Source organism: Felis catus, chromosome A3, assembly GCF_018350175.1.
Source record: "Felis catus isolate Fca126 chromosome A3, F.catus_Fca126_mat1.0, whole genome shotgun sequence".
NCBI classification, from domain to species: Eukaryota; Metazoa; Chordata; class Mammalia; order Carnivora; family Felidae; genus Felis; species Felis catus.
In genome coordinates this window covers 26881442-26902343 of record NC_058370.1, presented here as the reverse complement: position 1 = coordinate 26902343, position 20902 = coordinate 26881442, and the positions used below count along the sequence as shown (strand labels likewise).

The window sequence follows — 20902 nt, the reverse complement described above, 5'->3', positions numbered from 1 at the left end:
GAACAAGGTGTGAGCAGAAAACAGAGGCTCCGGGTGGCATCAGAAGTTCGGGCAGGACTGTGGTGCCTTCGCTGGAGCTGCAGGGATGGGGGTCTCCCCAGAGGCCTGGGGGGGGGGGGGGGGATGAGGGGGAGGAGAGAGCTGTTCTCTACTCTTCCCCGTGGGCCACAGCCTGCTCCTCCCCAGGCCTGCATACAATGCAGGGGAGGGGGCTCCATCTGCTGGAGAGGGCAGCCCAGAGGGCAAGAGAGCTTAACACTAATAGGGCATAGCCTTTCCGGCTGTGAGGACAGCTGGGTCAGAGGTGGGACTGGCCTACGTGGGACAGCAGGTCTGCCTGCTTGGGGTGAACTGGTTCCAGCAGGAATGGTAGGGACAGCAGTTCGCACGCATTGAGCCCTGCTGGGTACCAGCCCTGGTCCAGCTCTATGTGTTCATGATCGCACTGATTACTCATGGTGAGCCCGCGTGGCAGGCACTGTGTTATGTCCATTTCTCAGATGGGGAAACCAAGCCTCAGGGAGGTTAAGCCACTTTCTCAGGGTCACACAGCTCGTCGATGGCAGAGCCAGGATTTGTACCCGGACTATGGGGCCCAGAGCCCCTGCTCTTAACCGTTACACTGCCTACCTTTTGAGAAATCTTGGACTTGCCCACCTACCGAGACCTTGACAGTTCACCCCTACCTCCCCTGCCTCCGTGAATATTGGCCTGGAGGGCAAGGCCAGGGTTCTCACCCTCTACCCTGGCCCCGTACCAGCAGGTGAGTGCAGCGTCCCACGGCAGCAGGTGCCACATGGGCGGGATGTGGCAGACTTTGGGGACTAAGCCTGGGGGTCTTGCACTCAGGGTTTGAGAAGCCTGGGGAGCCTGGCTTGGGCTCTTGATGGGACTCGTGCTTATGGGCAAGGCCCCCAGAGCTGTAGATCCCTGCCTGCCTGCCTGCCTGCTCACCACCTGCCAGCTGGGCCAGGCCTGTGGTTTCCTCTGAGTTCTCTCAGTCGCTGGCCCCCACCCAGGCTGAGCCTCGGCCACACAGCGTGATGATGAGGGATGAGTCACAGCCGTGGGGCGGGGGGTGAGGAAATGAGGTCCGGCCACAGCAGAGATCCAGGGCCTGGATCCAGCTGGGGAAACCGAGGCCAAAACAAGGAAGGCCCCTCAGCAGAGAACCCAGGCCCCTGGACTCTGGGTGCAAGTCTCAGTCTCCTCCTCTTACGGTATGCAAACGACAGCCTCCTCTGCTCCCCACTGCTACTCCTAGGGCCATTGTGACAGTCGCAAGATGGGATAGGGTGCCCATTTACCATATTTCACAGATGAGGAAACGGGTTCAGAGAGGGCAGGTGACTTGCCCAAGACCACACAGTAAATGAACATGTCCTAGGAAGGAGGCCCACCCAGAACCGTGGAACAGGGCTGATCACTGCTTCTGTCCCTATCACCTCCTAGGAGCGCATCTCGGAAAGCTCTTTCTGATTTATCAGGGGCCCTCCTTTGTGCCTCCCCTGGTCTCTGGAGGTAAAGGATATAGACTCAACAATATGGATGGGAAAATGAGGGTTCAGAGAGATTTTGTCCCCTCCAAGGGCCACAGAGCACACTCAGAAAAAAAGCTACGGTGGCAGCCTTCAGCGTGGGGCTGAGTTTCTGCCTCTGGGCAGGCCTGGGCCCCAGCCCCATTACCACCACTAGAACCCCCATCCCCAGCAGCCTCGCAGGAAAAAGCTTCTCACCCTCGGGGCCATCCTGGTGGAGAGAGTGAATCCATGGCTCTTTGGGGCCTGCCAGCTGGAGCCAGGGCCAGGGCCAAGGCTCTGGTCTGTGATTCTTCAAGTCCCAGGTGCCAGCTGTGAGTATCCCCTAGCTGGTTGTGCCCTACCATAGTGCCTGGTTGTGGGTCGGTTCCTCAGGCACGGGGCCCATTACAATGCTGACATTGTGATCTTCCCTGCAAGGTGCTTCCTGGGGCCACAGGGCCATGAGCTTCCCCTCCCTGCTCGGGGTCCTGGGCACCCCCTTGTGGGCTAAGAAGGGTTAACACCCTCAATGGAACAGCTCCTCCTGGCTGATTCCAGCCCAGAAAGCGTTCCTCCAAGACTATTTCCTGCCTCTGGGCCTTGGCCAGGCCCACAGTGACCACCCCCATGGGTCTGAGGCCGCATCTGGTTTGGATTACACCAGGCCTGGTGACGCTGCCTCTTCCTGTCTGCGTCCAGTGGCCTTGAATTCCACTGGCCACCTTGGACCCAACGGGGCAGTGGTGGGAAAAGATTTAGCCAGTGAGAGGGTTGCCCGAGGGTGTGAAGCGGCCAGCGTTGGCCTGAAGGAGGTGCCTACCTGCGTCGAGCTCCCATTCGTGCAGCTGCCCACACACCTGTTCCTTTCGGCACGTTAACGCTGCGATGTACTGAGCGCCAGGCACAGTACTGAGTGATTTCCATTTATGAACTCATTTCATCCTCACCCTGTGAGTGGGTATTTTCCTTAGGTATTTCATTCAGATGAGGCAGCTGAGGTTCAGGGAGTTTGTGGACAGGTCTCTGGGTTCCCAGCCAGTAAACAGTGGGGTCACGATGCAAAGCAGACAGTCCTACTTCTGACACATCCAATCATGTCACAGCTGTTTGTTGAGTCCCTTCTCTGGGCCTGGCCCCAAGCTAGAACCCAGAGGTGAACTGTGGGCACGGTCCCCACCCTCAGGGAGCTCACAATGTCTGGAACCCTACCAGGTGGGAGGTTGGGGGTCAGGGCGAAGCTGGAGGGCCTCAAAAGAAGACACTAACCCCCATTCTCTTCTTTTCAATGGCGGCGAGTGACATCCAAGCTGAGGGCAAATAAGGGGCAGGCCTTTTCCAGATGGCATGAGGTGGGTGTTCCAGGCAGAGGAGATCACATGTCCAAAGACCTGTAGCTAAGGGCAAGCTTGTCTTGGAGCATTCCAGTATGGCAATAGGGAGACATGGAGGGGTTTTGAGCAAAGGAGGCACAGGGCCAGATCTGTGGTTTACAAGGATCTCTGAAGCCAGGGAGGTTGGTGAGTGAGAGAGGGAGACTGGAGGCAGGGAGGCCAGAAGGAGGCTGGGCCAGGTCGGCTTGAGAGGTTAAAGAGAACTGTCGGGGACCGGAGGCAGACGCAGGTCTCATGAGCCTCTAGGGAGACAGGCTGATGGCAGGGAGACTGCACTCGGGTCACACAGAATGGGGTTCAAATCTACTTATTTGCCCTCTCTGAGCCTCGGTTTCCTGTCTGTAAAATGGGGTAATAATAGCACCTGCCCCCCAGAGACAGTGCATTACATGGGGTGTGTGGATAGAGCAGGTGGCATAGGCTGCTGAGCTTACTTGTTCCACAACTATTTCTTCAGCCCCTACAGTGTTCCAGACAGTGTTCTAGGTCTGGAACAGCCAGGAGACACAAATCTCTGGCCTTGGGGAACTTTATTCTAGGTGGGAGAATTCTGACCGGCAGTAGTGAATTTGGAATACGTTGATGGGGTGGGTGGGGGCAGTGTCTGGGAAGGCTTCTCTGAGGACGTTTGAACAGAGATCGAAGGGTATTCAGGGCATATTAGTGGAGACTGTTCCCAGCAGAAGGAAGAGCAGGTACAAAGGCTGTTTGCAGTGAGAACGGGCCTGGCAGGGGCAGAGCCAGACGGCACGGGCCCACGGGACATGGGCTTTTGCTCTGAATGGGTCAGGGAGCCCCTGGGGGCTCCTCTGAGGTTTAATCCAGGGCGAATGGATGAATGGGCGGGTGGCCATGACTCCATTTCTCCACTCAGCAAACCTTTATTGAGGGCCTGCTGTGTGCTAGTCACCGGGCTAGGGAAGTAGGTAAAATGAATAAGGCAGACCCAACCCCTCCTCCCTGAAGTTTACATTCTGAGGCAGAGACACAATAAAAAGTGAATACGCGTAGAAATGCATAAATCCACGTTGCAACAGGTGCCTGGTGGAGGACACAAATAGGATGCAGAGATGGAGAATAATCTAGGGGCGTCTGATCAGGGAGATGAGGGGAGGCTTCTCTGAGAAGGTGATATTTAACTTGGCCTCTGGATGTTGAGAGGTCAGCCTGTGGGGAGTGAGCGTGCCAGGTGGAGGGGACGGCCAGCGTGAGGGCCTAGAAGTGGAAACGACACTCACCAGTGAGTTGGCTGTCTTCAGGAGCAGGAGGGTCAGCCTCTCATTCGTATCCAAAACAGATCAGGGCTCCCTGAGGGCTGTGGTCAGGAGGAGGCAGCCCTTGGCTTTCCAGGGGCCACCACGCAGGATTCTGGCTGTGTGACTAAATGGCCTGTTTTTAGCCTGGAACCACTTCCTTTGGCCCCACCAGCTGCCTCCCTGTCACCACCCAGTTAACCAGTGGGGAGGGAGTAGGGATTAGGCACCTCCGGATGTCGGGGGACAGAAGTTTGCCCTCCCCGCCCCCCCACCCCCAGCAAAGGAAGGGGCAGACAGACTGGGCTGAGGCCACCAGGCCCTTCAGTGGGGCTGTCTTAACTTCTGATGTCATTCTTGTTGGCTGAATTGTAATCATGGTATATGTAGGATGAGGCTGCGCACATACCAGTCCTGGGGGCTGAAATCATTACCCCCAGGTCACGAATGAACAAAGTGGTTCTCAGAGAGGCAAGTCCACTTGCTCAAAGTTGCACAGCAAGGAAGTGACAGAGCTGGGATGTGAACCCAGCCAGTTGGGCTCCAGAGCTCCTGCTTTTAGCCTCTGGCAGCCTGGCCTTCGGGAGTGATGGGAGCCCGTGTTGGGACAGCCTGTTTTGGCTGAAGACTGGATCGCAAGGTTCCGTATACTCGCTGCAGGCAGACATGGCAGGCTGGCCGGCCCAGCCTCCCCCTTTGTCCTCATCAATGTGGCAGCCTCAGAGTGGCCCGCCCTCATCAGGACAGGGTCTCCGGGCCCCTGGCTCAGGCGCTGTCTGGGGTGTGGGGAGCGTTGAGCTCCGGACGGTGGAATGCCATAAACCGGGGAAGGAAGCGGGTGGGCGAAAGAGCGGCGGGGAGATAAAATGTGGAGGGTGGAGGAGTCTGAGGAAGGCCCGGCCCTGCGGGCGGGGGTGGCGGGCTTCCCTGGGGGCAGGGAGAGCAGAGACCGGAGGACCAGCAGGTGAAGAACTTCCTGAAAGCCCCTCAGAGCTGCCAGACTTGGGCGGGAAGGGGTGGCCTCTGAAGGCAGTGGGCTCCGCTTTCCTGGAACCCCACGTGACATGCACTTCTTGGTATAGAAGGGATTCAGAAATTGGGCAGGACGCGCCCTTTCAGCACTGATATTCCAAGAATCTAAGCGGCTGTGATTAAAAGCTCTGGAATATTCTTAAATACCACTGATTCTACCATTTCAGAATTTGATTTAGCCTGCCTCTGCAAGGCAACTGGGCACCCTTCCCCACTCTGACCTGCTGGGGAAGAGGGGAAGGGGTCGGGATCCCCTTCTGGAGACAGACAAGCCTCCAGGAAGGAGGGTCCCTTAGGCAGAGTCTCATGGGACGGCCCCTGTCCGCCAAGAGCTATACAGTTAAGGCAGCAGAGGGGTTACCTGCTCCTGCTTTGCTGCGTGGCCTTGGGCACATCACTTGCCTTCTCTGGCCTGGGTCTGGGCCATCTGTACTGAGGTGCTCTCTCTGGGTTGGCCCCCGCGTAGGCATTCTGGATCTCTGCTAAGCACTGTCCGCTCCTCCAGGTGGGGGTGGCCAGGCAGGAGCACAGGGCGTCTGTTGGTCATGGAAAGAATGTGAGGGCAGGAGGCCCAGTGGGTGGGGTCCTCCGGCTGGGCAGCAAGCAGAGGGCAACATGAGATCATGGTGTCTGGGCCTCCTGGTCCAACACCTCTGGAGATGGGATCCCTTCCAGGCAGTCTCCCATGTCGGACCCTCCCCTGGGACGCAGACTCAGAGTCAGGCTGCCCTTCCTCCAGCCCCCGCTGGGCAAAGGAAGTAAAATCAGGACCCAGAGCGATGGGCACGCTTCCAGAATCATAGAGGGAGTCCAAGGCAGGCACTGAGCCCCGGGTCCTGCTTGGGGATTGGAGCAGAGGGGCCTGTCTTCACTTCTTGACTATGTTGGGGGTCAGAGAGGGACGTGGAGAGAGGGCTCGTGCCCCTAGCGGATTTGTGCACCAGGGTGTGGTTGAGCCTTTTTTGCATGTTCTCCCCAGGCACACCCCCCGGCCCCCGACCCCAGTTCAGATGCTAACCTCCTCGGAGGATGGCTGGAGCAGGATGCAGAGGCCGGGGCTCCCCGCCGTCGGGCCAGCCTCCCCATCTTCCTACTAGTTCAGGACACAAGCTGGGAAGGGACTGGGGTCACCAGGTCTCCACAGGAATGCACCACAGGGAACAGTGCCCGGCAGAGGCCTCTTTCCCTGACCCAACTGAAAAAGAACTCTTACCCCCCTGAATCTGTTTGTCCCTGTCTCTGTAACTGTTTGCGCATTACACACACACACACACACACACCTCAGAACAAACCCACACAAGCGCCTCCTTCCCCTCTCCTCATCCATGCCTTGCACACCCAGGACTTCCCCCTACTCCTCACCCATGAGGCTGCCCAGACGTGACGAGACAGAACAAACCCTCTCTCCTTCTCCCCATTGCTAGATGGACTCCAGGCTGGGGTCCCGCGCATGTGGTGGGGAGGGCCTCCACAGCTGGCCAGGCATTTTCCCAACCCCTTCCGGTCACAGTGAGCCCCCACCCTGCAGGTCCCCCCTCCACCCTGGCGGCTCTGGAGTCTGTGGGAACCAGACAGTAGGGACTGTCCAGCCAGGCTCGCTTCCTCCCTGGCCCCAGGGGACCTGCTGAGGGAGGACGGAGCAGCAGAGACTGAAATCAGCATGGCCGCCTGCCCGAGTGAGGGCCTCTGGAGGCACTGTGCCGCCTGCCTGACCAAGGGGTCTCCAGACCCCTGGGTGTCACCTCGTGGGACAGAAGACCCTCAAAGCCCCTACAGCAAATGCCAGAAAGGGGGTTTCCCCAGTATCCCTGGCCTCTCTCTTTTCTCCCTATACCCAGGATCCAGATGGGGCATTGAGGCTCCACAAGGAAGCCCTGTGCCTCAGCACCGCTGGTATTGAAGGGTGTGGGGACACTGAGGTTTCAGGTCCCTGAGTCTGTTCCTCTGATAGGGGCCACGAATATACCCACGTCTTTTGCTTCTGCCGAGGGGGATGGCCAGAGGAGGCCAAAAGTCAGGGATCAGTCACTTCTGATCTGTATCCAAGACAGTCACACTTCCCCCATAAGAGAAATGCTTTCTTAAAGAGTCATCAGGGGGCCTTGGAGAGCTGGGGGCTCAGGGAGGTCCCCCATTCATGTGGAAAATGCAAAGGGACTGGGGTCTGTGCCTTTTTGAGCCTTGGGCTCCATGTCTGTGCAAAGGGGCAAGGGTGCCTTGTTGGCGTTGGCATTCCAGGATTCCAGAAAAGCCTCTCCCACCCTGGGGGTCACCACCAGCTCTCCTCCCATGTGCCACCCCTGCTTCCTCACTGCGGGTCAGGGGCTGGGGGCATAGCCACTTACTTGCCATCTGGGGTCGGAGCTAATGAGCCCTGAACTCTCTGAGCCTCAGTTTCCACCACTGGAAAATGGGGATAACATCCTGAATTGCATAGGGTCTGGGGAAAGGATATACACAAGCCCACGGCAGAATAAATGCCACAAATGGTCACAGTTATTATGACCACTGATAAGGGGGGGGTGCTGACACAGAGTTTGGGGCTGCAGAATCAGCCCCTCCGGCCAGCCCATCTTCACCCCCTGCCTGGTATCTCTTGGCTACACTCCTTTTCTCTCTTCCCTATTCCCTGCTCCCCCTTCCTCCACTTTCCTGGGAAACTCCCTGAGAAAGTCCCCAGCAAGAGAAAGCCTCATATGGGACATTTCCACCCAGGATCCCCTGACTCTGCCCCGCAACCCCACAACCACAGCCACCGCACACAGAGCCAGGCGTCCCAGCCCTCAGTCCCCAACCATCCAGCAGGCTGACCATCATCATACTGCTTTTATTGGCCCTGAGAGCCACAGAGTAAATCCCATGGGGGCCCTGCCTCCCCTCTCCCTCAAGTCTGTCCAGAGGCCCTGGGGCCTGGCTGCGTGTTCGCTACTCCAATCTTGGCTTCCTGTCCCAGCTGTCGTTGGCTTGCCAGGCCCGGGTCCCTTGAGAGTGCCCCAGATCCTAGAGTCAGGCTCACCCTGGAGGGTGCAGTTGGCAGGGGCCCTGCAGGGACTGCCCGAGGCCGGGCTGGCTTCACTCAAAGAAGAACATTCCTGGTGTCCGGTATAGGCAGGGGGTCAGCCCCAATGGGTAGCTGGAACCTCCCTGGACAGAGAAGCTGCCTGCAACCCAAGGTTCCTTGGGGTCAGCTGGCAGGGGCAGCGGGGCCCGGACTGAGGCTGGAGGAGTGGGTGGTGCAGGAGAGGGGGCTGCTGAGGCCAAGAGGTGTTCAAGGCCTGGGTCAGTCCCCATGCAGAAATTCAGTGCCTGCAGCCGGCACTGGTAGCTGCTCCCAACGCCCGCCTCTGGGGTCAAGATGGGCGTAGGGGCCTTACTGAAACCCTCAGCCTCAGAGAAGCCAGCAGGAAAGCCATATGCTGGGCACGGGGAAGACGAGGGGGCCACAGGGAGCTCCCCCGGGCCTGCAGGCTTAGGTGCGGGCATCTCTTTGGGCTCCATGGGTGGCCGAGGCCTGGCGTCAGTGGTTGCAGGGCACACGGTAGCTGGCAAGGCCCCCACCAGACCCCCGAAGCTTAGGCCCTTGGGCTCTGGCAGCTCCGGCAGGAACGGGCACTGCCTGCCAGTTGTGGCGTCGGGGACTCCCGGATCCTGGCTGGTCACTCTGAGGGGTCCACGGCGTGCCTTGGCAGGGCCCTTGGCTCCCTCGGCACCTGCTCGCCGGGTGAAGCGTCGGCGTCGGCGCAGGAAGCTGCCGTGCTCAAACATGTCGTGGCAGTCGGGGTCCAGCGTCCAATAGCTGCCCTTGCCTGGCTTGCGGTCATCACGGGGCACCTTGACAAAGCACTCATTGAGTGACAGGTTGTGGCGGATGCTGTTCTGCCAGCCGGGCCGGTTGTGGCGATAGAAGGCGAAGCGGCCCATGATGTAGCGGTAAATGCCGCTGAGTGTGGCCCGCTGTCCTGGGGAGCTCTGGATGGCCATGGCAATCAGAGCTATGTAGCTGTAGGGAGGCTTGGTCGGCTCAGCCGCAGGGGCCAAGGGCCCAGGCAGGGGCTGTTGCTGCATGCTGGCCGGGCTGGCGGCGGCCGGGACCACAGAGGGGCCAGGCACTGCGTCCAAGGCTGGTTAAAAGGCTCACTGGCCCAGCCTCCCAGCCTGGAAAGGCAAAAAGGGGTGGGCCCACCAGGCTGCCCTCCCTTCCTCCCTCACCCCGCTCCCCTAAGGCCCAAGAGGGGCGGGCAGGGAGGCCAGGACTGGGAAACTGCACAGCTGCCAGGGGTGAGGAGATAGGAGGGAAGGGACTGAGACCCTCAGCCCACGTGTGCTGGGGTGGGGGGGTGGCTGCAAGGGACAGGACATGCAAGCCGAGCGAGAGACAGAAACAGAAAGAGACAGAGGCAGTTAAAAACAGAGAGAAAGACACAGAGAGGTAAAGACATAACAAGAGAAACAGTGACGCACACAGCGAGCCAGAGGCAGAGACATACCTAGAGAGACGAAGGTAAGACAGAGACAGAAAGAACAGACAGAGCCAGACACGCACGCGCGCACACACGCTATATGGAGACAGAGTCACCGAAACAAATAAAGCTACAGAGACAGAGTGAAAGAGCAAGAGACAGAGACACAGGCACAGACACAAGATGTGTAGGGCAGAGAGACAGAGAGAGATGCACACTGATGAGAGAGACAGGAGGCAGAATCAAAGGGGCTGATCTAGAGAACTGGGAGTCCTGTGAGAAAAGCCCCAGGGGCCCTCAAGTCCCCGCCTCCAGCTCCCCTTTTCTCCTCTCCTTCTCCTTCCGGGCCTGGGGTCTCCTTTCTCCCTGCCCCAGACCCGCCCCCCTCTCCCGGCAGTGCACAGCCCTTGAGGTCACAATACTGCTGCCCTCCTAGCTCCGGGGTGTGTGAGGGGTGCGGCCCCATGGAGGCGAGGAGAACCGCCAAACCCAGTATTCTGAGCTCTGGCGCCCTCTAGTGACCACTGTGGAGAGGACGGCCATCTAGGCAGAGACCTCCCCGCACCACCCCTGCCCACCTCCAAGAGGCATTTCAAGCAAGTCCCTGACCCTGGCTGAGCCTCAGTTTCTCATCTCTAAACTGGAGCTGGCGACTCTTCAGCTGTCCATACTGTGGTGAGGATGTAACACGCCCCCTTACACGGAATCCAGCAGCCTCCAGGAGTTTAGCACAGAGTCAGGGTTTAGACCTGGCTCAGGAATGTCACTCTGGACTGAGGCTCCCCACCAGCTGCAGCCTTGCGCCAGCAAAGCCTAGAACAGTCAGGATCCAATCTTAAGGATGCTCTCCATGCTCTCCCACCCATAAGTAACCAAGTCAGAGGATACCTACTGTGTGCCACTCTCCAAGTCAGCCTCCTGACAGCTCAACTTCCCTCTCTGCATTTACTCCTTGCATTTACCAACCTTGCTCCAAAGGCCTTTGTGGCTTCTTTTGAATAGATGGGGAATCTAAGCCTCAGAAAAGTTAAGTGACTTGCCTGAGGTCACACAACTAGTGAATGACAAACCTGAGATCTGAATCCAGGTTTGAATCTAAGATTCTATAACTCCTTAACATGACCCCTTCTATAGAAGAGGAGCAGGGACAGAGGACAGTCACTGGACCCCCCCCCCCCGGAAAACAGGCTATGGACCCCAAGAGAGTAGGGACATGCTGTTTTGTCTAGTACTGGCCTGGAACAGAGTAGGTGCTCAACCAACATTTGTCCAATGAATAAAAACCAGTGATCCGGCGGATTTCTGTCCTTTGTCGAAGCATACAGCTCACTCCCTCCATAAAAGTGGCTTATTAATGTATCACTAAAAGAGATTTATTATGTTGCCATCTGTAGGAGAATCCCTATAAAGTCAGAAATCAAAAAAGGAAAAAAGGTCTGATATCTGGGGCAGAAAGTGACTTTACTGACAAGGCAGGATCAATTGCCTTTATGGTTGATGGGGTTCCCTCCCAATTCTCAAGGACTGCCTACAAACTGCCGTTTGCAAAAATCAGCGACGCTTGGGGGAGGGACCGGACCCCTGCCTCCAACTTTGCCTTCTGCCTTACTGCTGTGTTTAGGGGTCTGGGTCAGTTTCCCCAAAGATGGTGCCGGTGGTTCAGTCATCAGCCCCCCATCCCCACCCCCGCCCCATTCAGGCCAAGTTTTCTGCTGTGGGACCCCTCCCCGGCCACATAAGAATACAGACCAATGGTAGGTGGGAGGAAGGTTCTGGAAACTCAGAACCTCTCAGAGGCCAGGCAATTCTGTTACTGTCTGGCTTCATGCTAATCCCTAAGGATCTAACTGGTAATCCCAACTTGAAGCAAACCTTCTAATGAATCAGTTGCAGGTAAAACGGGCACTCAAGCAGACCACTGCAGACCTCTTGTGCTCTCAACAAGAAATGAAGTCTTGTTTCTGCCGTAACTGCTGTTTCCAGAACCTCAAGGTCGAGTTTGGTTTCCTCCTGATTTCCCAGGCCCAGCTGCTTGCCGTCTGCCCACGCGCCGCCGCGTTCCAGGGCTGCGTCTCTGCGGCGGGGAGGTTGAAGGGCAGGGATCTGCTTCCGCTGTCCCCACCGACCTGGGCGATGAGTGGGGGGCAGTCCCAAGTTCACTGGCTCTTTGGGCAGGTCTGGGATGGGGTCCGCTGGTGGGGAGGTGCTGACTTCGGAGGGGAGGAGGGGAGGAAGTGACCCCTTAGTGCTGACTCAGCTGTGGCAGCAGGTGAGTGATACCATCGGAGATGTGGGGCTGGGGACCCGCCTTGGCCGTGGCACCGTGGTAGTGGCGCTTCCAGTGCAGGAAGAGCTCGCGGGCGAAGACGGGCTCCACCTGCAGGGGGCGTGGGGGTGGGGGAGGGGGGCAATGAGCCAACTGTCTCCGTTAGCGCCCCCTACATTCCGGTGGGAAGTCACAGACCTAGTGTCAGTCCTGACCCCACCGGCATTTTATTATTTTTTTTAGTGTTTATTTTTGAGAGAGACAGGTAGAACAAGCGCGCAAGAGCAAGAGAGGGGCAGAGAGAGAGAGAGAGAAAGGGAGACAGAGGATCTGAAGCAGGCTCCATGCAGACAGCGGAGAGCCTGATGTGGGGCTCCAACTCATGAACTGTGAGATCTTGATCTGAGCTGAATTCTATCGCTTTAACCGACAGAGCCGACCTCCGGGCGCCCCACCCCACCGGCATTTTACATGCAGGGTCTTACAGATCAGAGGGTCATCAGGTCAGGAGCTGAGGACTGGAGGAAATCAGTAAGGGGCTGTTTGGAGGCGACTGGAGGGTGTGATTCTTCGCTGGAGGTGACTCACGTGGGCCATGATGAGTCGCTCCTCGGGCTGGTCTGGGGGCCCTGGGTACTCCTCGCCAAAGCACAGACGGATCTGGTACTCAGGTTCCTGGTGGCCATCCTGCAGGTGGGCGCGCAGTTCTACAGGGACCAAGACTGGAGGCTTGGGAATCCCACCTAGTGCCCACCTTGCGCTCATATCCCATGGCCATGTCCTATAAGGCCTCATTCCCATTGTGTGCCCATGCCCTGTGCCCACTTCCTCGTCCCTATACCCGCCTCATGTCCCACGTCTGTGCCCACTTCCAGTGCTCATGCCCTGTGCCTTGTGCTCCTGTGCTCACTGTCACACCTTTATGCCCACCCCATGCCCACTGCCATTCAGCTGTGCCTATCTTGTGCCCAGTGCCCAGCCTATGCTTTGTGCCGTATGCCAATACATGTGCTCAAGTCTTATGCTTATGCCCCACACCCAATGCCCCAAACCGCCCCGTGCCTACATTCCCCATAAGCCTATGTCCACATCTGTGCCCAAGTCCCCCCCCCCACCCCGCCTATAATTCGTTCCCACTCCCAGTGCTTATGTGTCACATCCCTTGTTTCCATGCCCATCCCAAGCCCAGAATCCCATTCCCCTGCGCTCACATCCTGTGTGCCCACTCGCCGCTGTCCACGCCCCTTCTGCCCAGCCACTCTGTCCCAAGCTGCCCGCGGCCCCACCGTCGCGCTCTTACCCTCGAGGAAGCGGCGCGTGTCGAGCAGCTGGCAGGTGCGCTCGCGCTCCAGCTTGTTGGGCTGCGCGCGGTGCGGGGCGAGCGGGCCGCGCCAGTACACGCGGCCCCGGCACAGGCGCTTGGCGAACACGCCCTCGGGGGCCACCCACAGCAGCACGCCGCGTTCCAGGTGTCGCAGCAGGCGCTGCAGCACGCGGGCGCCGGGCGGCGGCTCCGGGAAGCCGACCTGCGCGACGCGCGGTGGCGGCCCCAGCAGGCGCTCGGCCGCGTTGACTGCCTCGGGGCTCAGGCGGCAGCCGTCGGCCGTGCGCGAAGTGGCCTCCCGCACCAGCTCCGAGCCGTAGAACAGCCGCACGTGCAGCCAGCAATCTGGGGGGCGGGCAGAGGGGGCGCGCCGGGCGTTGGAGGCGCCCGGCACCGCACGCCCTACTCCCCTCCCCCTCCCCCGCGCCACAGGGCAGGGGAGCCCCCCCCCCCCCCGCCAGGCCCCTCCGGCCCACACCTGGGGAAGTTTGGGTGCTCCCTTCGGATAAATGATGATGATGATTCTAGTAGTAGCAGTAGTAGGACTGGCACCAGTTAAATAGCAGCAACTTCCAGTATAAATGAACTGGTAGCTCGAGCTCCACGGTCAAAAGCCCGGGGGCCATCTACTGGGGTACAACTACATGGCCATCTACATGGTACACCTGGGGCAATGTACCACGACACTGGGGCCTTTCCAGTCCTAACCGCTGGTAGTCTAGGAGCTTCTTAGCTCCTACTTTAATGCTGGTAGAAACAACAACAAATCAGCACCCTCCATACGAGGGGCCAGTGGGATGCTCAATGGTTAAGGCTGGGGGGTCTGCAGCCAGGCCTTTGCATTCTGATCCCCTCACTGCTACTTAGCAGCTGTGACCCCACAGTAACCTTCCCAGGACTCCTCACTGTCTGACTTGGGGCAAGGTTCTTAACCTTGGAGTGCGTTTCTGCATCTGTAAAGTGGGGACGATGGCAGTATCTATCTCACAGGCTGTGGGGAGAGCTTAGAAAGATGCCTGGCATAAACTGAGCCCTCAGCGGACATGAGCTGTTGTTGTTATCCGGGCTGGGTGCTTTGGGTGAAGGGGCCTAGTTGGCCTCACCCCTTGGCCCTCCCCACTTCTGGGCACCTGCCTGAGGGGAAGGCCTTCAGATTCCTTACCGGGGTTGCTGAAGTCCTCAGAGGGTGATGGGCTCCAGCGGTGTGTGGGGTCCTGCGCCTGGTACCCTAGGGAAGGAGGGGAAGCAGCCAGGCACAACTTGCCCTGGGTCCCTCGACCCCTGAATCAAGATCCTGGAGGAGGCCAGGGAGGAAGTAAGGGCAGGCGAGGAGATCCGGTCCTTACTGTGGTCAGCCAGAGGGCCTGGGACAGCTGGTGGCAGGGAGCCCTGCTGGGCCAGCCTGGGGGGGCCCTCCTTGTCCTTATCCTCTGTGGTTGATCTGGAGCCATCCTGGCCATTGGGAGAGAGGGTCATGAGGGTGGGAGAGGAGACTGTGGGCCACCGGAGTTCCCAGACTGTGCTCGCTGGGGCAGAGGGAAGTCTGGGCAGACTGAGGCCAGTGGGGTTGATAGAGACTTTGAGGTTTCAGAGCTCAAGACCCTTTCCCTCATAGAAGTAAAGAGAGTCGATGGAGGTTATGGGGTCAGAGGTGAAGCTCACTGTGCTAGGGAGAGACATGTGAGGACAGAGTGAGCAGGTAGGGGACAGACGTGATAGAGATGGGGACAGAGGTGGCAGAGATGGGGACAGAAGTGATAGGGATGGGGACAGAGGAGATAGAGATGGGGACAGAGGTGGCAGAGATGGAGACAGAGGTGATAGACATGGGGACAGAGGTGGCAGAGATGAGGGGACAGAGGTGACAGAGGTGGGGACAGAGGTGATAGAGATGGGGACAGAAGTAGCAGAGATTAGAGGACAGAGGAGATAGAGGTGGGGACAGAGGTGATAGACATGGGACAGAGATGGCAGAGATGAGGGGACAGAGGTGACAGAGGTGAGGACAGACATGATAGAGATGGGGAGAGAAGTGATAAAGATGAGGACAGAGGTGACAGACATGGGACAGACGTGATGGAGATGGGGACAGAGGCGAGAGTGATGACAGGGGCGAGGGGTGAATTCGGAGGAAACAGGGCGGATGCAGCCGGCGGCGGAGCCGCAGCCGTTGGAGGCGAAGGGAAGGGGCCGGGGGGGCTGAGGGTGGAAGTAGAGGTGGAGCAGAGGTAAGAAGAGGTCGAGCTGGCAGGAGAGACAGGGATGGTGACGAGGCAGCAGCTGGAGAAGAGGACAGGACAGACGACAGTGCCAGAGAGCACCGAGGGCAGAGGTAACTGAGCTGGCAAGGCTGCAGGGGCTGGCAGGACAACTGGCCTGGTCTGTCCTGTGGGCCACCAGCTCCGTCACATCTCCAGGGGGCTCCTGCCAGCTCCGGAGGATGTTCTTCTTCCCAGGCGGGGCACAAGTCCTGGCCACTGGATAGAGCAAGAACAGCCTGTTGTTTCCCGGGCCTCAAGGGGAGCCCCCAACAGAGGAGCTCCCACACAAGAGTACCCCAGCTCATGGCATGATCCCAGGCAGGGCCCACTTCTCTCCAGGCCTCAGTTTCCTCCTAATCCCTTCTAATGGGAAGATAAACCAAGAAGGTCTATGGGTCCTTCTGCGTTTACCAGCCCATGAGTTTAAGCTCCATAAGCCCACCGTTTCCCAGTTTACAGATGGGCAGGGTAGGGTCCTTGTTGCCCAGAGAGCCATCCTCGGTCACTACCTCCAGGGGCAGGATCATACCTGGGCCACGGGCACTGCCGGACACAATCCGGTAGACCTTGTAGGGGTCGGAGATGTCCAGCTGGCTGCGCTCACGCACCTCACAGAAGTCAGCACTCTTGTTGAGGGCACAGCGGAGCCGGGTCTTCCATGTGGGGGGGTCCTCCTTGTCAATGCCCTCTAGGTGCCTGCCCTTGTGTATGGCCCAGGCCTGGGAACGAGCAGGGGCACGTGGGGAGGAATAGCCTGGAAGAGGGGGCTGCTGCCGTGCGGATGAATGAGGGTGTACCGTGCCTCTCACCCTTCTCTCTCTCCTTCCAAGCCTCTGTCTCTCTGCCCCTTCATCCTTTTCACTGTTCTTCCCCCCCTCCCTCCAACACATATTCCTCGAGCTCCTACTGTGCGCCAGGCCTGAGCCAGGAGCTGGAGACCAAATGGGGAACCAGACTGACGTGGTCTCTGCTCTCCAGGAACTCAAGTCTAATGAGAGAAAACAGCTTCAGACAGCCAAGCAGGAATCATTATATTTCAAGTGATGGATTATGATCAATTTTTAAAAATAGGATGATGGGATAGAAAATAATGGCAGTGATGTGCCACCTGGAAAACCAGAAAACTAAATCCTTACCTCTTGCGACATACAGAGTGGACGGCAGATGGTTAGAAAACCAAAGGTTAGAGGAGAAACCGGGAGCTCGTGGAAGATAATGTGGGAGAAACTCTTGTAGGGGCAGAGAATAGCATCCTCAACAATTTCAAAGGCGGGGACCAGAAGGCAAAACATTTACAATGTCTGAAACTGGCAAGGGGCTAATTTTAGAATATACAAGGAACTTTGCAAACCAACAGGAAACAGAGAGCATCCCCTAAAGAAAAAGTTCTTATCAAAGGGCAAGCCCGGGTGGTTTAGGGAGGAGGAAGCCAGAAGCCCGTGAGCAGATGAGAATGTACTTAAACTCATTAGTGTCACAGAGATGCAAATAGAAGTGTGAGCTATCACCCACAAGCCGACAAAATTTAGTGAGTTGGATAATGCCAGAAGGTGGTGGGGATACAGAAGGTGGTGGGCCTGGGATAGTGCAGAACTTCTGGATGGTAATCGGGCATGCCTAGTCAAATGAAGTCTAAATATACCCTGTGAGCAGAATTTCTGATTCCAAAGGAATGCTCACAGAGGCTCATGAGGAGACCCGGGCAAGGATATTCACGACAGCGTTGACTCTGGTCCTGGAAAGCAAACTCATATCCACCCTTGGGAAAGCGGGCTGGGGGTGTGTGTCATGGTACCCAACAGGGAGTCTGTGCAGCATCTAGAAGCATCTAGGAGCAATAAATTAGATGCACAGGGAACAAGAATAAGTCTTCAGCACATGATCCAGAGCAAAAAAAAAAAAAGAGTAAGGCACAGAATGAGATCTATAGACCACATGAAGTGTATATGGTAAGAACACACACAAAACAGCAATGCCCACTCTGCAAGAAACCGTGCAGACCAAAGATATTCGTTATACACATTAGAGTGAGTGACTCTTGTGGTGGAGGCATTAAATGAATGAATGAATAAATAAATAAATAAACAAATAAATAAGTAAATAAATGAGGGGCTACTTTAGAAGGGTTGTCAGAAATGCCTCCAGAAGGAAGTAGCATTTGAGCTGAAGCCTGAGTGCAAAGGATGGAGTCCGACAAAGAACTGTGGGGAGGGTGGTCTGGGTAGAAGAACAGCAAGTGCAAAGGTCCTGAGGTGGGAAGAGGCTGACAGATTCAAGCAAGGCCGGTGTGGCTGGAGTAGAGGAGCCACAGGGGAGGGCAGTGGGAGATGTATTACTTGCCCTGGTCACATTTAGGGCTGGGGGGTTTTAATTGATGAATCCCATTCACTCGTTACCCCCAGAGGTTCCAGGCCTGGTGGGGAAACGGACACCAAACGGAAAAGCCAGCGCCTGTGTTGGTGCCACTTGCCCGTGGGGAGAGCTTTCAGGCTTGATTTTGTTGTCGACAAACGGTGCCCAGAATACCTAACCTCGTGTGGTTGTGAGGGGTATAGAATGAGTGGTCTACGTAAGGTGCTTTGCACGGTGCCTGGCACACAGTCCGTGCTTATTTATTGCAGTTTTGTTTTTCATTCTATTAAGGACATAACTGAAAGTTGGCCTGGGCACAGGGCACAGAGGGCTTTCACCACGATGAAAGAGGGGCCTTTGTTGTGTTCGCTGTTGTGACCCCCACACCTGGAGCGACCTTGTTCGGCCTCGGCTGGGAACGTGTGTGTCTGGGGGCTCAAATGTTTCACCATTCTGCACATGCCTGTGGGCCACAGAAGTGCCTTGAGTATTGATTTTGGCCTTGCCAATACATGTGAACGAATAAGCCAACTGGCAAATGCAGAATCCATGACTAATGAGGATCAACGGGCCCGTGGTGGGGAAAGGGGAAGAGGAACTAAGAAAGAAGAGACAGATTGAAGCTGGAGCACGGAGATTCTCAAAGGCCAAACTTTATCCCCTGTGCTTAGGGGCACAGGAAGGTGTGAAGCCAGGGGATCCCTTGTGTGGGTCAGCGGTGGATTGAGGGAAGGGGAGGGCAGCCCTCAGAATCTCTCTCCTCTTCAGGGCCCCTGGGTGGCTCAGTTGGTTGAGCGACCAACTCTTGGTTTCGGCTCAGGTCACGATCTCGCGTTTCACGGGTTCGAGCCACACATGCATCAGCGGAGCCTGCTTGGGATTTCTCTCTCTCTCTCTCTGCCCCTCCCCCCGCTCTCTCTCTCTCTGTCTCTCTGAAAATGAATAAATAAACTTAAAAATTAAAAAAAAAAAAAGAATCTCCCTTCTCTCAACAGCCCATGTAACCACCTGTTCAACAGCTCTGTGGGCCAGTCACTGCACTCAGTGTCATTCCCCTCGAGCAGCTGGAGGCAGTCTACTAGAGAAGACAGACTCATACGAGGCACTTATGATGCACAGGGAAAGTTCCTCCAGTGGAGGAAGCAGAAGGAATCAGAGATGGCTGGGGGAAACCGTTGAGCTGGATAGATGCATTCAACAGACGAATGTATCAGGGAAGGTTCTGGAGGGGATGTTTAAGCTGAGCACATGGGAGTTGGCCGGGAGTAGGGGGAGAGGAGAGGGTGTTCCAGGCAGGAGCAACAGCAAGTGCAAAGGTCTAATAGTGAGAGAGACATGAAGCATTTAGAAACTGAAAGAACTGTCAGGCCAGGCCTAAAGCTGGGGAGGGCGGGGTGGGGAGAGATGAGGTCAGGGAGGAGCAGTTCATGCGGTGCTTTGAAGCCTCCGTAAGGAGTTGGGACTTTATCACAAGAGCAATGGGGAGCTATGGTAGGATTCTGAGTAGGGGAGTGTCAAGGCAAGATTTACATTTAGGAAGATCTCTCTGGATGACTGAGGGGAGAGCTGAGAGGCAGGGGGAAGCAGGGAGCTCTGTGAGGTCACCCCACCATGGTCCTGCTGAGAGACGGTGGGAATGGGTCCAAGCAGACAATTGCAGAGAAGCTTTTGTAGGAAGATCCAGCAGACCTGGTGATGGAGTGCAATGAGGTTGGAAGAGAGGGGAAAGGCCAGGGTCAGGTGCCTGGTTCTGGGGTCTGGGTGACAATCGGGGCCATCTTCCACTTGGGGAAACGCCGAAGTTTGTCGAGGCGAACTGACAAGTGTGGTACTGAGGATACGCTGAGTTTGAGAGTTCTGGGGGCCATTAGACCAGCACACCTGGGGCTTGGAGGGGAGGCTGGAAACTGTAGGGCTCATGCTAAGGCTGTGTGGAGGGGGAGAGGGGGATGAGCAGGGAGGTCCTGGAGCCAGCACGGAGAGCACCAAAAGATGAGGGGGTGGATAGATGCTGAGGAAGGGGAGTGGCAAGGTCGGAGGAGGAAAACGGAGCAGGGGGTTGATGGGGGCAGAACGGGCAAGTGCCACCGTTTCAAGGAAGAAGGGTCCACCAGGCCCAAACTCACCCAGGCATCAAAGATGACGGTGATGGCATCCTTGGATTTGGCAACTAGTGACGTTAGCAAGGGTGGGGGGGAGCCAGACGGGGGGGGGGGGGGGATGGGGAGCTATGAGTGAGGGAGTTGATGACCAGGAACTTTTTTCCAGGCCCTTCATCCTATGAAAGGAGAGGGGAGGCCTGAGAATTGGGAGCTGCAGGTGGCTGTGGGGGTTGGGGTGGCGGCAGCTCTTGCTTATTGCTCAGGAGAGAGATCCCAGAGTTGAAATGTTGATAGGAAGGAGGCAGTTTGGAGGAAGTTAATGATGACTGAAGCAAGTGAGGGAGGGCATCCCTGGAGGAGGTCACTGGGGTGGGGAAGCACAGAAAATGTCCTCAGGCTGCTGGGATTGGTTTGGTGGTGGTGGGGGGGGGGGGAGTTGGAATCCCCTTGGGTGGCATCTAACTTCCCCCTGGAGAGGGAGGAGAGCTCTCCCTGGGGGAGGTGGGGACGGGGCAGGTATTGCAGCTCTGGCTGATTCTGTTTTAAGAGGGCGTCAGAGGGTCTCTCGTATATGCGGAACTCTACCGCAACCTAGAAACCGCTGCGCATAAGGCGAGCGAGTGGCTCCAGGTCGGCGTCCCGCGGTTCCCGCCCCCTTACCCTGAAGAGCGCCGCGTCCTGCTGCGCCTGGTAGCCTTGCTGGGCCGCGTGTTTCCAAGGGATGCGGAAGAGGGTCTTGCCTGCGTCCTCCCAGCGCAACCCCGCATAGCGCCCGCTCTCGATCTGCGCCACCAGCCAGTCGCGGAGGCGCTGGGGACCCCCGGCCCCCGCCATCGGTCGCCTGCCGTCGGGGACCTGCCTCTCCTCCCTCCGCCAGGGGTCGCCGGCCATCCGAGCCGCCGTGCGCCGGAGGGGCCAGGTCCCGGGGAGAGCGGGACCCC

General features: G+C 57.4%; 2 protein-coding genes across 3 annotated transcripts; both read right to left on the bottom strand.

Annotated features, from left to right (window-relative positions):
- Nucleotides 1-8003: 8003 nt before the first annotated feature.
- On the bottom strand, nucleotides 8004-10865 carry FOXS1 (forkhead box S1). The gene has a single exon (XM_003983633.6). The coding sequence runs from the start codon at nucleotides 9259-9261 to the stop codon at nucleotides 8269-8271; it is 993 nt and encodes a 330-aa protein (XP_003983682.1). The 5' UTR covers nucleotides 9262-10865; the 3' UTR covers nucleotides 8004-8268.
- Nucleotides 10866-11013: 148 nt separating this feature from the next.
- On the bottom strand, nucleotides 11014-20795 carry LOC101080774 (interferon regulatory factor 4-like). 2 transcript variants are annotated; one of them, XM_023251355.2, is made up of 8 exons: nucleotides 20622-20795; nucleotides 16037-16226; nucleotides 15623-15723; nucleotides 14593-14698; nucleotides 14409-14474; nucleotides 13223-13591; nucleotides 12511-12629; nucleotides 11014-12033 (listed from the first exon to the last, which is right to left on the bottom strand). In XM_023251355.2, the coding sequence occupies exons 1-8, from the start codon at nucleotides 20793-20795 to the stop codon at nucleotides 11899-11901; spliced, it is 1260 nt and encodes a 419-aa protein (XP_023107123.2). In that variant the 3' UTR covers nucleotides 11014-11898. The 2 variants fall into 2 exon arrangements, 1 of the variants encoding a protein (XP_023107123.2); XR_006595254.1 differs by having other exon boundaries at nucleotides 11897-12033; nucleotides 12511-12609.
- Between the last annotated feature and the right edge of the window lie 107 nt (nucleotides 20796-20902).

Bases quoted from the DNA above. Each gene is read 5' to 3' on its own strand.
- FOXS1 (XM_003983633.6), bottom strand. From the start codon at position 9,261: ATGCAGCAACAGCCCCTGCCTGGGCCCTTGGCCCCTGCGGCTGAGCCG.
- LOC101080774 (XM_023251355.2), bottom strand. From the start codon at position 20,795: ATGGCGGGGGCCGGGGGTCCCCAGCGCCTCCGCGACTGGCTGGTGGCG. The intron at 15,724-16,036 runs GTATGATCCTGC...TGCTCTATCCAG, and splicing joins CGGCAGTGCCCGTGGCCCAG to TGGCCAGGACTTGTGCCCCG. The intron at 14,475-14,592 runs GTAAGGACCGGA...CTCCTTCCCTAG, and splicing joins AGGCCCTCTGGCTGACCACA to GGTACCAGGCGCAGGACCCC.